The following is a 15,611-nucleotide window of genomic DNA, read 5'->3' as shown; positions in this document are numbered from 1 at the left end:
AACATTTTGAACATACAGATGGCGTTCATGGGCTTCCTTATGTTGTTCTCTTACACCGTGCTTGTGAAGATGGAGGAAAAGCCCAACATTCAAGAATGTGTGGTCATAACATACATCCTGAGCACGGCAGCAGAGAAAGCTCGAGAGGTGAGCGCTCTTGAAATCACAACCCTCTGCAGGAGACACTTGAAGAATCAATGTTAGAAGATAAATGAAGCATGCGGCATGAAATCAACAGTGTCTGCAGCTGTTCAGGGCAATTACAGAATGAAGTGTTGTTGAAAACTCTTATCTTTATTGTGTTGGATTCAAAGGTCTCTTGTGAGGCGCTATCTCTTTCTGATTATGGTGTTCTCAAGTTTACCCTGAGAATTTTTCTTCCGTTTCAAACTTTTGTTACCTCTGTGAACTTTGCAGCGGTGTATTGGTGAGAATTATTAACAGAGTATTGCTGTTTACAGCTTCTGCCAATGATGTTTGTTGCATGTGTTGGATAGTACTCTCAAAAACGCGTACATTTGTACCTCAATGCAAATTAATATAATGTGATAAATATATGAAGAGCTCAGATTCAAAACCCTCTAAGTGGGTCTGACATGTTTTCTTGTAAGTTAGCATTTTTGATCAGACTCTTATGTTTAGGTGTAGTATTTTTACTTTAATGGGACACTTCACTTTTTTTGCCAAAAGAGCATTTTGAACATCTGATTTTTATTGTTTTGGAATCCATTCAGCTGATCTCTGGGTCTGGCGGTACCACTTTTAGCATAGCTTAGCATAATCTATTGAATCTGATTAGACCATTAGCATTGCGCTAAAAAAATGACCAAAGAGTTTCGATATTTTTCCTATTTAAAACTTTACTTTTCTGTAGATACATCGTGTACTAAGACCGACGGAAAATTAAAAATTGTGATTTTCTAGACCGATATGGCTAGGAACTATACCCTCATGGTTGCAGCAGGCGCAATGATATTACGCAACACCTGAAAATAGTCCCCCTGGTTACTTTCAATAGCAGGGGACTATTTTCAGGCACTGCATAACTACAGAAGAGTCAAGTTTTAAATAGGAAAAATATCGAAACTCTTTGGTCATTTTTTAGCGCAATGCTAATGGTCTTATTAGATTCAATGGATTATGCTAAGCTATGCTAAAAGTGGTACTGCCAGACCCGGAGATCAGCTGAAGAGATTCCAAAACGGTAAAAATCAACTCTTTAACTCTAGGGGAGCTGGAAAATTAGCTTAATTTAAAAAAAGTGGAGCGTCCCTTTAATGGTGATGAAAATGTTATTAGTCCGTAATTAAAAAGTCAACATTTTCATGAATGTCACTTGAGTTATTTCACTGATATTTAACAAATTTAAAGACTTTCGCTTAAAACCCCTCCAAGTTCAAGCAAAAATCTACCACTCTTCACTGTCCTCACTGAATAACCTATACTGTAAAAATTATATTTTAAGATATATTTTAAAATATATTTCAAAATATATTTCAAAATATAAAAAAAATTAAATATATTTTGGAATATGTTTACAAAATATATTTTTAACCAGTATATTTTTTTGCAATTTTTTGTATATTTTGAAATATATTTTAAAAATAAATATATTTTAAAGCATTTAAAATATATATTTAGCCCTCCATATATTTCAAACCAAGGAAAAATATTTACGTCGCATTGGAGAAAGACTTTGTTTATGTTTGTAAAGAAAGCTTTTAAAAATATCAGATTTGAATAGGTTTAAATTAAAAAATATTTTTAACTTCTAAAATATATTTAATTAGGCTTTACTTTCTACAAAGTGTATTTAGCATTACTGTATTTAAAACATATTTTTGGCCAGAGAAATGTATTTTTTTGCTATATGGCAAAGATATAAGGCTTAAAAATTCTAATATATTTGGTAAACCTTGTACAAAATGTTATAAAAAAATATGCGCTCTCATTCATTCAATTCATCATCTGTGCACTTAGACTTGGACTTTGCTGAAAAAATCATTGTGGCATTTAATGGATTCTGGTATTTCTGAATGTGTTGAGCACGCAATACACGGATTTGAAGTGAAAGTATTTGATGAACTTGTAATATGTGGCGTGAGCTTCGGTCAACATCATTTTTTCATTTTTGACGTACGTGGCATTTATCAGCCATTTATTTGCATCTGTGCTCTTCATATGCTAATACTTTCTATAAGAGATAGTTGGTATATATATATATATATATATTTATGTAAGATATATAACAATTTTTACTTGGAAATCATGGTAATACAGATTTGAATAACTTTTAGTGTGCTACTCTTCATTAGCAAAATTAACCTGACATACATTTGTATATTGTGTCTTGTTCTAGGTGTGGGTATTGGAACCCAGGAAGTTCAGTAAGAAGCTAAAGGTTTGGTTCAGTGAGTATTGGAACATCAATGACTTTATGGGAATCCTCCTGTTCTTTGTTGGAGTCTCCCTCCGGTGGCACGAAGAAACACGCTTAGCCAGTCACATAGTCTATTCGCTGGATTTCATCTTCTGGTCTGTCAGGCTTCTGGACCTGTTTGCTGTGAATAAACATGCAGGGCCCTATCTGACCATGATCACCAAAATGGTGTGTAATTGACACTTACAGTATTCATAATGATTACAGGATTCATGCAACATGCTCCTTTATAGTATAGATGTTTAGGCTTGTTTAGCATATCCCAAATGCAAAAATGTAAATGTGTCAAACTGTACTAACATGTACTAACATTTATTAGTTGTCCACGTGGATGTCTGTCTTTCTTTGACAGATGAGTAACATGTTCTACGTTGTGATCATCATGGCAATTGTGCTGGTCAGTTTTGGCACATCCAGAAAGTCAATCCTGTCACCTAATGAGGATCCATCCTGGAATCTGCTTAGAGATGTGGTCTTCCAACCCTACTGGATGATCTTTGGGGAGGTGTATGCCGGAGAGATTGATGGTAAGATCTAATAGCAGTTAATGTACATCTGATATAAATAAATTCATTTGAATGATTTCTACGCCATCATACTGTATGTTCCATTCCATTTATAGCATTTCTTGTGTTTTTGGCAGCCTGTAGTAAACCCGAAACGTGTGTTCCTGGAGCTTTTCTGACCCCCTTCCTTCAGGCCGTCTACCTTTTTGTTCAGTACATAATCATGGTCAACGTTCTCATAGCCTTTTTCAAGTACGCACTTGACTTCTCTCTCATTTACCTTATGTGATGTTGTTATGTGAGTTGATGCTGATGTGCTATGAAGTCTTGATTTGTGATGGTTTAACCTACTTTAACTTATTATTCACTTCACAGCAATGTTTACTTTGACATGAGCGCCATATCTCGTAATCTGTGGAAATACAACCGCTATCGTTACATCATGACCTATCAGGAGAAGCCGTGGCTGCCGCCTCCTCTCATCTTTCTTAGTCACGTGACCTTGTGTCTCAGCTCAGTGTGGCAAAAGCACACCAAGGCATCCAAAAAGGGAAAAACTGGTCTTAGTAAGTGTGTATTTTTGGATATTTGTGTTGTATCGATTTATGCAAGATTTACAACTTGCGTGCCCTTGCCCATGTTTACAGAGTTACTTTTGGCACCCGATGATCTGAAAAAACTACACGAGTTTGAGGAGAAGTGTGTTGCTGGGTATTTCAGAGACAAAACAGAGAATCAACAAAACAGTGAAATCAACAGGATTCGCTCCGCAGCTGACAAGTGAGTGAAATCTCCCAGAATTCATTTGGATCGGCCTTTAGACCATGAAGAGGAAATGACATCATTTCAGTCAACACTTGATTTTCAGTCAATAATTCATTATGATGGTGTGATGCTTGTTCTTAGGACTGAAGAGATGTCTGGAATATTGGTTGAGGTTGCCGAGAAGATTTATGTCATCCAGGATGACCTGCGCACTTTAGACAATCACTTGGGTCAGTTGCAGGACTTGTCTGCTTTAGCGGTGGACACTCTTAACCTCATTTCCGCCTCTGACAATCAGCAGCAAGAGGTGGCCCGTCTCGGTCAAAGCCAGCCAATGACGTGCCGGCACGAGCAGTTGTCCCATAGCTGCTGCCTTCGCATCGGCGGAAGTGTTGGCCCTAGCCAGGCCCTACTTTCCCCAAAGCACTACTTTAGCACCCCCCCTTCCCTTCTCCGAGGCTTCCGCCCGTCTCTTGAGTTACCACTACGGACCAGCATTGGAAACAAGGGCATGCTGGGATATCCAGAGGAAGAAGATGGCGATGGTTTAAGGTCGTCTCTAAAACGCAGCGGTTCGAGAGGCATATCGACGGACTTCACACATGGATCTTTACCTCTCTTGTATGATGGGTGGAGAAACAAGGGTATGTATGGATCTGGGGAACCATCACGGACCACTTCTCCCACAATGCCTTTGATAAGGGACATCCTTATCCATGAACCTAGTGATGAGGATTGCATGGAGGAAGATGATGAGGATGGCTCACGTGCAGTATCCAGAGCCTCAAGCCACACATTCCTACTCTCAGGCTCCCAGAACGATGAAGATAGAGCAGTGGGGATTAGAAACCCAGCATTTTACAGAATCGATGGGGGACGTTCTGGAGCTCCTGGACGTTTAGGCAGTAATTGGGGATTTGAGGCTCTAGAGCAGAGCCGCTCTCTCTCGGCCAGTGTGGAGGCTATGGCCATGCCTGACACGGAAACGTCAGAGGAGACCGTTAGACGGACACTTTCACCTCCCCACCAGAGAGGTAACGTGGATGTGTGTCATGAATGAACAGTCTATTGAATTTCTATTTCAGTTGGTTTTAATGATCAGCTTGTGTATGTGCTTGAAGGATTTTCCAAGATCTTCAGGAGGTCAACTGGAAAAAAGTCTGTCAAGACCAAACCAGGATCTTCAGAGAATGTAAGCCAAGCAGTTATTTCTGTTTCAATTCATAGCAATGTTCTTCTAGAAAAAGAGCATGATCATATGATCAAATGATACATCCATCTCCTCATAGGTGAAACAAGATGAATCGCGGAGCTCCATGCATGAGTTTGACCCACGCAGAAGAATGAAGAGGAAAGCAAAGGGCCTGCTTGACCGAAAATTCAAAACTTCTGTTAGTCTCACCCAGCTTAGTAAGTATTTCTCCACACAAATTACATTTACAGTGACCCATATCTAATGGGTATACATCACATAAAGGGCATATCACATATATAGCACATATTTATCACATAAAGGGCATTACTTTATAAGGATACAGGATAGTGGAGGGATAACAGGAAATTTTGGGAGGAGATAAGTCAACGGGATCCACAAAGGTGGCAATCGGGTCACCGTGAGCACAATGGTGCTATATGTGGGCGCACTAAACACGGGGCTGTCAGGGCCGACAGGGCATTAATTTCTTAAATACAGTTAGATCCAGGAACTTTGTTCTCCACTTGTTAAATCTGACGTCATGCTCAGCCACTTTCACGTCCAAATGCTCTATCAGATGCCTAAAGCAAACAACAATCTATACTAATATGCTGCCACAGTGTGCTATAAAATTGTAGAAAATCACAATCCTAATCATTATTCCCATACCGAATCCCAGATGGTCAAACAGTGATACTTTTCAGTTAGTAAAATATTGGTGTTCAAGACACCAAGATCAAGAGACTGGAGTGTACATAGTGGGGCAGTTTCCCGGACAGGGATTAATGTAAGAGCTCTCCAATCTAAAAACAACTTGCACTGACATATCTTAAAATACATCAGTGGCCTTTGTTTTGCCTCAAAAGGCACACAAGTAATGTTCTTAGCAAGGCATGTTTGTTAAAACTAGTTATATTTCCTTATTAAATTAAGGCCTAGTCCTGGCTTAAGCTCATCCCTGTTAGGGAAACCACCCCAGTAAATTTATAAAAGCTTAAAGGGATAGTTGAGCCAAAAATAAAAATCACCCCATGATTTACTCACCATTAATCCATCCTCGATGTATGTGATCATCTTTTTAGACTAACACAATCATGGAGTTATGTTAGAAAATTTCCTGGCTGTTCCAAGCTTTATAATGTAAATACATTGTGCTTTTGATTTGAAGCCCAAAAACGTCTATCCATCCTTCACAGAAGTAATCCACACGGGTCCAATGGGTTAATAAAGGCGTATACCAGAGGGCAATCTATGCGAATTTGTAAGAAAAGAAATTATATTTAAATCTTGACAAACTAAAATAACTAACTTCCGGTAACGACCAACTCATGTTCATGACGTTTTCAGCGTATGACGCAGTATGTAGCGTACGAGACGTAGTGGAGATGAGACGAGAGAGACAAGACGCAATGTCCTACATCATGCGCTGAAAACGCACTCTTTCGTGAACGCGTGTGTCCGTCAGAATCAGAAGCATCATTTACTACCATTATAAAGCTTTGAACAGCCAGGACATTTTTTGCTCAAACTGATTTTGCCAAGTGAGAGATGTCCTCAGGGCAACATATTGTGTTGACCCAAGGACAACATTTTTCTAAATTAAACCTAAACCCAACCCAAACCCCAACTCTAACCATGACCAAACCCCAAAATCAGAGGGACATGATAAGTGAAAAACAATGGTCTATCCCTGCTGAAAAAAACAGCATCAAACCAGCATGGACCAGCATGGTGCTGGTCTATGCTGGTTTAGCTGGTGGTCACAGCATACCAGCACCAAAACACAACATATGCTGGTCTTGCTGGTATGCTGGTTTTTTCAGCAGGGTAGAAACAGCTAATCCTGGTTGTAAGCTTAAACTTAAAACAAACTGTAAAATTATTTCTGAAATCTGATTGGTTGATTGAAATGTTGTCCCAGGGTCAACATAATGTTGCCTTGAGGACATTAACCACTTAGCAAAATTAGGAGAGCCGGCATGCTCCTAATTTTACTCAGATTGTGTTTGTCTAAAAAATATAATCTTATACATTAAGGATGGCTTGAGTGTGAGTAAATCAAGGGGTTATTTTATTTTTGGCTCTTTAAATTTGTAATATGAATAAACAGTGTCCATACTGTAAATGGCTGTTGAGGTTGTAGTCTTACTTGATATGAGGAGAGGCTTGGACCACAAAACAGTATCTTTACATTATGACTTAACTAGCAAACTAGACTAAACTAATTTGTAAATAGTTTTTAAAAAGTAACCTCCAATCTTTTTTGTTTTCTAGATGTTGACCAAGTGGAATTCACAAAGTTGGCCCCATCATGGCTGGTAAATTCACATGTAGCTTCATAAAGGTTTGTGGTTTTGCCTTTCTGTTCTGTCAGATATCTGATCAGCTGAATGTTACTCTCTGTTCTCAGAACACTAAGAATCCCGGGCAGCCGCTGCTCAGCAGCTGGGCCAAATCTATCAGTCAGAGACCCTCGTAAGTTCAATTTTGATTTGAGAGTTAAATTACTGACAGACAACCTACTGTGCATTTGAAATGCTAACTGTTTACCTGACTTTTCTACCCTATATAGAATGAGCAGCATAGCACCAGAAGGTAAAGTGACTTGAGTACATTTCACTATTTCTCTTGTGGGTTTATTTTAAAAAGACACTCCACTTTTTTTGAAAATAGGCTCATTTTTACCTTTTTGGAATCCATGCAGCTTATCTCCGGGTCTGGTGCTAGCACTTTTAGCATAGCGTAGCACAATCCATTGAATCTGATTAGACCATTAGCATCGCGCTCAATAATAACCAAGAAGTTTCAATATTTTTCCTATTTAAAACTTGACTCTTCTGTAGCTACATCGTGTACTAAGGCCGACGAAAAATTAAAAGTTGTGATTTTCTAGGCCGATATGGCTAGGAACTATACTCTCATTCTGGCGTAATAATCAAGGACTTTGCTGCCGTACCATGGCTGCAGCAGGCGCAATGATATTAAGCACTGCCCGAAAATAGTCCCCTGCTATTAAATGGCAGTTTCTCAATTCAAAGAACAGACTTGCGTTCTCGTGAAGACTGGTCTTGCTAGGCGACCTTGGGAGAACGAACTCAGAAGGTCGCAAGAACACAGAATGCACTTGTGAGAATTGAGATGTGTGCGATCTTCCTGTTGGTCACCTGACCTGACCTCCCCAGATTTCAGTGTGCAAGTCTGCACTCAATGTATCCTCAAAAACAAGAACACATCCGGGTATTTTCATGTGTCCTCTGTACTTGTGTTCTTGAGAATTGGAATTAAACTACGAGAGTTAATGATGACGTAGAGCGAGAACACAAGGACGCAAGATCGCTGAAGAATGCATATTGAGAAACTGCCAAAGTTACCAAGGTGTTATTCACTCATTAGGTGTCATTCGTTTCAATAGGGTAGCTGACTACATAAATAATAATAATAATAAAAAACCTTTATTTTGACAGTTTTTTTTTGACAGTGTAGCTGTTAAAAGAGCTACCCTATTAAAGTCATATTATAACATACATAATGTAATAATGTATAATTAAATGAATTAAAATAAATTATTATAGTTTTTTGGTGAAAGGCATCATGAGTTCCCTCCATGAAATGAATTTTTGCAGGGTGGGATGTCTGTAAAAAAATTATGAAAATTTTAATAACTGTGAATTCTCTTGTCTGTTAGTTAGGAGCTCTACATTCAAGTTGACTGAAGATTTAGGCCAACACTACTCAGGTGATTTATAATAAGATTTGCTTTTTGTCCCAATTATTGTTTCGATTTGCTTGCTGATTTTCATTTGTTTTTCCAGCAATGGAAAGGAACAACCTAATGAGACTGGCTCACTCCATACCATTCACCCCTGTGTCTTTATTGGGTAAATACTTGTTTTTAAACTCAGAGACAGACTTGCTTTCTTCTCATATTCAACTGATGCTATTTGTTCAGGTGGTGATGAGGTCTGCATTTATACGCTGGAGGAGACAGAAGCAGATTCCTCACATAAAGATCAGCTCAGCATCTCGGCGTGGCTTCAGCACGGTCGTACGGCTGTCCTGCAACCCTTGGCTCACCAAGAGGTGTTGGATGGTGGTCTACGCAGGGCCACCAAGGTGGTGTGTACGTGGGCTGAGGGTGACGTGTTGAAGCTGGGCTCAGTGTACGTGATGAAGGCCTTCAGGCCAGAAGTGGTCCGCATGTGGCAGAAAGTTTTTCCAAACAGCACCTCACTTCATCTCTGTCTACGGGTAAATTTTGATGGGAGACCAGATTTGCTGGGGTTGACCATGATAATTGAGCATAATGAACAGAATCCAGGGGTTCCCAAACTTTTAGTTTTATGACCCACTCAAATATTGTAGGTATAATCTATCCCATAAGTTTTACTTATGGTCTATTCTATCAAAATCATTGCTAGTCATTAATTGGACTAAAAAGCCAAACGAATGTGCGTGATCCCACTGTGTGACCCACAAGTGGGTCCTGACCCACAGTTTGAAAACCCCTGATTTAAATAATTTTTCTGCTCTCTTTATCTCAATTAATTCCTCTTAAATTTGTAGGAGATCCAACAACAGAGAGCAGCACAAAAACTAATGCAGAGGTTCAACCAAATAAAACCCAGCACTGTGTCTCACAGTCCTAGGTCAGCATAATAAATAAACAGCAGCTTTTCTTTATTGATGTAATATGAGGTACACTTGTGTCCCTGAACATGTGCATGTGTGCAGGTTTCTGGATGTCTCCTTGCTTTATTGGCACTCAAATGGCCACTGGATGACTATTGAGAAGAACATGACTGGTCATTTTAGGAAATACAACAATAATACAGGGGAGGAGATTTCTCCTTCTTCTGGTCTAGAGGAGACAATGCTAGCTTTCTCTCATTGGACATATGAATACACCAACAATGAACTGTTAGTGTTGGATCTTCAAGGTAATACTATGTTTTCTCTAACGGTCTACATGATTATGAAGTGATTATTTTGTAAAATGAGCTGACACAACTTTCCTTTTGGCTGAAGGTGTGGGAGAAGACCTCACAGATCCTTCATTGATCAGAGTTGATAATACATGGTATGTTTGGGAGTTAAATACATACACAAGCGTGGAAGTTTCAAAATGTGTAAAGATGAAAAATGCTTCTGAAATGTGCGCTTTTGTTTGCTCTGGAACTAACTAAAAAGTGTTCCTGTTGTAGCTCCTCTGGTGAGATGGCGTTTGGACCTGCTAATTTGGGTGATGATGCAATTCAGAGCTTTGTTGTCAAACACACCTGCAACTTCTGCTGTAAGAAGCTCGGTCTCTCAGGTGAGGTAACACTTATGTCATTTACAATGTCACTGGTTCCTCGTGTCAGAGGTGCCTCATTTTAAAGGTTGCTTCATGTCAGAGATGTCTCATGTTGCAGGTGCCTCATGTCAGTGGTGCCTCATTGTCAGTTTGCCTCATGTTTGGCCTCTCAGGTGGGGTAACACTTATATCACCCTCATGTCAAAGGTGCCTCTTGTCAGAGGTTGTCTCATGTGAGAGGTGCCTAATGTTTGGCCTCTCAGGTGAGGTAACGCTCATGTCAACCTAATTTTCACATGTGCCTTTTGTCAGAGGTTGCCTCATGTCAGAAGTGCCTCATGCTTGGCCCCTCAGATGAGGTAAGGCTAATGTCCACCTCATGTCAAAGGTGCCTCTTGTAAGAGGTTGTCTCATGTGAGAGGTGCCTAATGTTTGGCCTCTCAGGTATTTTCACAGGTGCCTTTTTTTCAGAGGTTGCCTCATGTCAGAGGTTGCCTCATGTCAGAAGTGCCTCATGTTTGGCCTCTTAGGTAAGGTAACGCTCATGTCAGCCTCATTGTCAAAGGTAGCTCTTGTCAGAGGTTGCCTTATGTCAGTGGTGCCTCATTGTCAGTTTGCCTCATGTTTGGCCTCTCAGGTGGGGTAACACTCATGTCAACCTCATGTCAAAGGTGCCTCTTGTTAGAGGTAGTCTCGTGTGAGAGGTGGCTAATGTTTGGCCTTTCAGGTAAGGTAAATCTCATGTCAACCTAATTTTCACAAGTGCCTTTTGTCAGAGGTTGCCTCATGTTAGAAGTGCCTCATGTTTGGACCCTCAGATGAGGTAAGGCTCATGTCCACCTCATGTCAAAGGTGCCCCTTGTCAGAGGTTGTCTCGTGTCAGTGTGCCTCTCAGGTGATGTAATGCTCATTTCGCAGGTACCTCATGTCAAAGGTGCCTCTTGTCAGAGATTGCCTCAGGTCAGAAGTGCCTCATGTTTGGCCTCTTAGGTAAGGTAACACTTATGTCAACCTCATTGTCAAAGATATCTCTTTTCAAAGGTTGCCTTATGTCAATGGTGCCTCATTATCAGTCCACTGCTTGTTTAGCAAGTAAACATGCTGCACAGTGTATATGTTAGAGCTTTCTCTGAATTTTCAGCGCAATTGATGAAATATGATCGTGCAACCTTCACACGCTTGCAAAATGAAACTGTGTAGATCAGCCGCTTTAGTTTTATCAATGAAAGGCTAAAAATAGCGCTATTCACTGTGTGTTCGCACCAGAAGTCAGAAAAGTGTTTACACTACAAAAGCAATCCGATCGAAAGGGGTTTCGACTACCTCTGAATGTGATTGAAAGTGGTCGAAAGTGGACGCATTCAAAACGTTTTGAACACCGTTTTCACCTGGCATTAATGTTGTCCACTTGGAATCCGATCGACGAAAACGCATGTTAATGCCAAGTGTAATCGACCTCTCAGGTGAGGTAACGCTCATGTCAACCTTAAGCCCTTTTCACACAGAAATTCCGTAAAATACACGTAAAATGCATCCTGGATTTTTCCAGGATAGTTAGAGTTTTTGTTTGTTCACACTGCCAAGATTACACGGCATCTGATGGTCCCGGAAAGACACGTGACATGTTGAAAGTCCCGCCCTCTCTTCTACGCAGCGTCTGAAGTTTGCATATTATATATTATTTCTCTCTCCAGAAACAACTCGTGTGCATTTTTGTTTATGATAAGACTACAAAGGAGCGCGTGACTGCACAGTTCTATGCTGGTGAATGATCTCAGCTTCAGAGTAGATATTTGACGAGCTCCCTGATGTCTGCTTTGATACAGTTTTCAGACATTTCTCATCGTGATTGTTTATATGCATTTAAAACCCGCATTTTGAGGAGCTGAACAATATATCTCGTTGGGATGACATGCGGGTATTTTCGTTTATTATGGCTCAAATGAGCACGTGACGCGATATTCTTTTATGCTGCTGAATGATCTCCGTTTCAACGCAGTAAGTAACGAGCTAACTTGCCTGATATCTGCTTCAGTCCAGTTTGCTGACATTTCTCGTAGTGAATGTTGTAAATCCCTCATTTTACAGAGTTGAACCAACTTCATGTTGCCATGACACGCGCGTCCTCACTACAGCACGTGCGTCATTGTTTATGCGTCTCATATATCATTTCCTGATAACTGCTTCAATCTAGTTTGCAACATTTCTCGTGGTGAATGTTTATATGCATGTTATCTGTCGTTGTAAGGAGCTGAACCATAACTTGTGTTGTGATGATGACGCGCGCGTCCTCACTTTGACACGCCCTTTACGGCATTCTTGTTCACACAGAGGGTTACCCGCGTATCTTACTAGGTCCTCTTTCCGGCAACGATCCCAGAAGATTAACGGAACGAGTTTTTGTTCACACAGACGCTTGTCTGGCAATTTTACGGGTATTTTCTGGCACCAGAGGTCTGTGTGAATGGGGTTTTATTGTCACAAGTGCCTCTTGTCAGAGGTTGCCTTATGTCAGAAGTGCCTCATGTTTGGCCTCTCAGATGAGGTAACGCTCATGTCAACCTTATTGTCACAGGTGCCTTTTGTCAGAGGTTGCCTTATGTAAGTGGTGGTTCATTGTCAGTTTGCCTCATGTTTGGCCTCTCAAGTGGGGTAACACTCATGTCAACCTCATGTCAAAGGTGCATCTTGTCAGAGGTTGCCTCATATCAGAGGTTTCCTCATGTCAGAGATGTATCATGTCGCACGTGCTTAATGTCAAACTCTGCCTTACAGTATGTCAGAGGTGCCTCACTTTGCCACTCAGGTGGGGTAATGTCATTGTCAGAGTTTGCCCCATGTCAAAAGTGCCTCCTATCAGTGGTGCCTCATTGTCAGAAGTTGCCTCATGTTAGAGATTGCTTCATGTTAGAGATGTCTCATGTCACATGTAACTTATTGTCTCAGGTTCTTCATGTTAGTGGTGCCTCGTTGTCAGAGCTTGTCTAATGTTAGAGGTTGCTTTATGTCAGTGTTGCCTCATTGTCACAAGTGCTTCATGTCAAAGGTGGTTCATGTCCGAGTTCCCTTATGTTTGGCCTCTAAGGTCAGGTAACACTCTGCCTTGTGTCTGGCCTCTCACTCATATCACTCATGTCAACCTCATGTTTTAGTGCCCCATGTCAGAGATCAACATTCTTGCATTTTCGCTTGTCTGTACACATGGCATACCTCCATGTTTCCAACTTTAAGTATCTGATATTTTCATACGAACAAGTAAACTTTCAAACAAACAGGAGAAGCCGTCTAATTAAGCCTGAAGGTCTTAGCAAAATATTCAAATGAGGCAGAAATTATTGCATTTCGATGACAGCAAAGGCAGGCAAACAAGGGGCGTGGCTTCCTTTGTGGCATGTGGAATGTTTTCTTTGATTACATATTTAATAGTTCTTTGTGCGTTGGAGAGTGTTGTCTTTGATTAGATATTAATTACTGTCTCATGGAAGACATACGAGATGCCTGTTGTTTGTATCAGGAGGCAGGCTCGCCTTCAGAAGTACAGGGATGAAAAATAAACAAGCAAAAACCACTCCGCCGCATTTGTTTGATATTTCAAAGGTGCTTTGTTTTCCGTCTTGCGTCCTATCCAAGAACCACATCAAATCAAAACAAATTATTAATGCCAAATCCACAGATTTCATTTTGGATCTTGAAAAAAGTATCCGTCTGTGATAAATTATGAATATTCATTTGTGCTTGTTGTGTTTGCTTCATCAGATCTGAGGAGGGGCGGCAGCGAGAGGAAGTCACTTCCTGCCTTTGATGAGACGAGCAGCACAGTTTAACCTTTGACCTGGAAGTAGACTTAAACATATTCACAAATGCACAGCTCAGTTTCCGAGAGGAAGTCTACGCTCAGCTTAAGTACAGGCTGAATATATAAAGCTGCTTAAAGTGACTAAACATGACATACTGTATTAATGTTTTTACTGTAGCTGATGCTGTAAAAGTAAAGGCAAGCAGGCAACTGACAGAATTTAACACTAAGCAAAGAACTCTCTAAACACTAGGGTGTCTTCACACATGGTCCTTTTAAGGGGTCTGAGCGCAGTTAGCTAGGGAACCCCTTTAAAGTGAACCAAACCGAGACCTTCTGGGGAGTACGGTTCACTTTTGGGTACCGGTACGGTTCTCTAAAAACGTGCATTGTGAACACAAATCACTCCAGGCTCACTTGATTTTTCCAATCTGTCTCTCCTAATAAGTTCAGTATGTGAGAAGAACTGCATGCACCAATAAAGCGCAATATATATATTTGATCTATGTAAAGCTGTAAAGAGCTGTTCAACACAATGCGCCATACAGCATCAACGCAATCATTGAAGCGCATGATACCATAGTTTTGGTAGTAAAACTATTGTAATACAAACAGTAATACGGTATATGTCGAACGTCACGTGACCAAACCGGAAAACTAGGTTGATCGCTTCCGGTTGCGGGTATGTGTATCGTAGCTTGTTATTGTTATTCATAGTATTATTATTTGTGTTATGTTCTTTTTAATTCCAATATCTGAATGTATGTGAGAGAAAAATGCCTTTGTCAAAAACTATAAAGTAAAAAAAAGTTAGTACATTTTCTTTTACATAGGTTCAGTGTTTTAAGTGGGCCGGAACGCGCCGGTACTCAGTACCGCCACTTCCAAATATAGCTCTTGAGCGTACCACCACCTCTCTGTGCGCCCAGACCGTGCTTTTAGCGTACCGGAACGCTCATTTGCACATCTGTTTAAAAATCAGAGGTTTAATTTAATCTTTTGGCTGCGCTGCCGCTTTTCAGAGCGCCTTTCACAATGTACGCTTCCTAATTCGTCCCACCAAGAGCAGAGACTACATTACCCATACACCCTTGAGTTTACAAGTTAAAAGCGCATGCGTCTGCGTGATGACTTTCTAGTTTCAAATGGCCAGTATTTTGTTATTCTTGAACCCATAGACATGGTCTTGGTGTCATTTAAAAAAAATATCAAGCTCTTTCTATCTGAACAACTAGTTTTTTACTCGCATATCTGCCTTTTGCACATTTTATTTATGTTCAGTAGCTATTTCTAGCTCAAGCAAATCCACAAACTTATAAAAGGATTTATTATTTTTTTACAAGGTCGTCTGTTGACTGCTGAATATAAAACCCCTTCAATATAGGAGTCGAGTCAGCAAAAAAAAATAAAAAATAGAGTACCGGCACCTCTTTTGGGCCACTTAAAGCACTGCATAGGTTTAAGATGTTAACGAGCAGATCCACTGTACATTGGTTAATTTCGTCTTTGATAGCTCCTAAAGGCTTCATGTATGAAAACAGCAACACGTCAGCATACATTATACAGAACTGGAAGCGATCTACGCATATACCCTATTAATGTACTGTAAAAATATG

The 15,611-nt window shown here is 40.3% G+C and overlaps 1 protein-coding gene across 1 annotated transcript in view; it reads left to right on the top strand.

Moving 5' to 3' along the window:
- trpm6 (transient receptor potential cation channel, subfamily M, member 6) overlaps positions 1-14,217 on the top strand; it is a 30,210-nt gene extending 15,993 nt beyond the window's left edge. The window contains exons 21-40 of the mRNA XM_055199070.2: positions 19-147; positions 2,360-2,608; positions 2,793-2,967; positions 3,084-3,198; positions 3,322-3,512; positions 3,594-3,726; positions 3,853-4,745; positions 4,833-4,903; positions 5,001-5,121; positions 7,181-7,224; positions 7,317-7,381; positions 7,479-7,501; positions 8,592-8,642; positions 8,719-8,784; positions 8,856-9,154; positions 9,470-9,552; positions 9,638-9,843; positions 9,932-9,983; positions 10,108-10,217; positions 13,956-14,217. Coding sequence (XP_055055045.2) covers positions 19-147; positions 2,360-2,608; positions 2,793-2,967; positions 3,084-3,198; positions 3,322-3,512; positions 3,594-3,726; positions 3,853-4,745; positions 4,833-4,903; positions 5,001-5,121; positions 7,181-7,224; positions 7,317-7,381; positions 7,479-7,501; positions 8,592-8,642; positions 8,719-8,784; positions 8,856-9,154; positions 9,470-9,552; positions 9,638-9,843; positions 9,932-9,983; positions 10,108-10,217; positions 13,956-14,023 — 3,144 coding nt within the window. The 3' untranslated portion in view covers positions 14,024-14,217. The remainder of the gene's footprint in view (positions 1-18; positions 148-2,359; positions 2,609-2,792; positions 2,968-3,083; positions 3,199-3,321; positions 3,513-3,593; positions 3,727-3,852; positions 4,746-4,832; positions 4,904-5,000; positions 5,122-7,180; positions 7,225-7,316; positions 7,382-7,478; positions 7,502-8,591; positions 8,643-8,718; positions 8,785-8,855; positions 9,155-9,469; positions 9,553-9,637; positions 9,844-9,931; positions 9,984-10,107; positions 10,218-13,955) is intronic.
- The last annotated feature ends 1,394 nt before the right edge of the window (positions 14,218-15,611 follow it).

The sequence above is a fragment of the Misgurnus anguillicaudatus genome, chromosome 22 (assembly GCF_027580225.2).
Source record: "Misgurnus anguillicaudatus chromosome 22, ASM2758022v2, whole genome shotgun sequence".
In the NCBI taxonomy this organism is placed as follows: Eukaryota; Metazoa; Chordata; class Actinopteri; order Cypriniformes; family Cobitidae; genus Misgurnus; species Misgurnus anguillicaudatus.
Note: the sequence above shows the minus strand (reverse complement) of the source record. Positions and strands in the feature narration are given on the sequence as shown.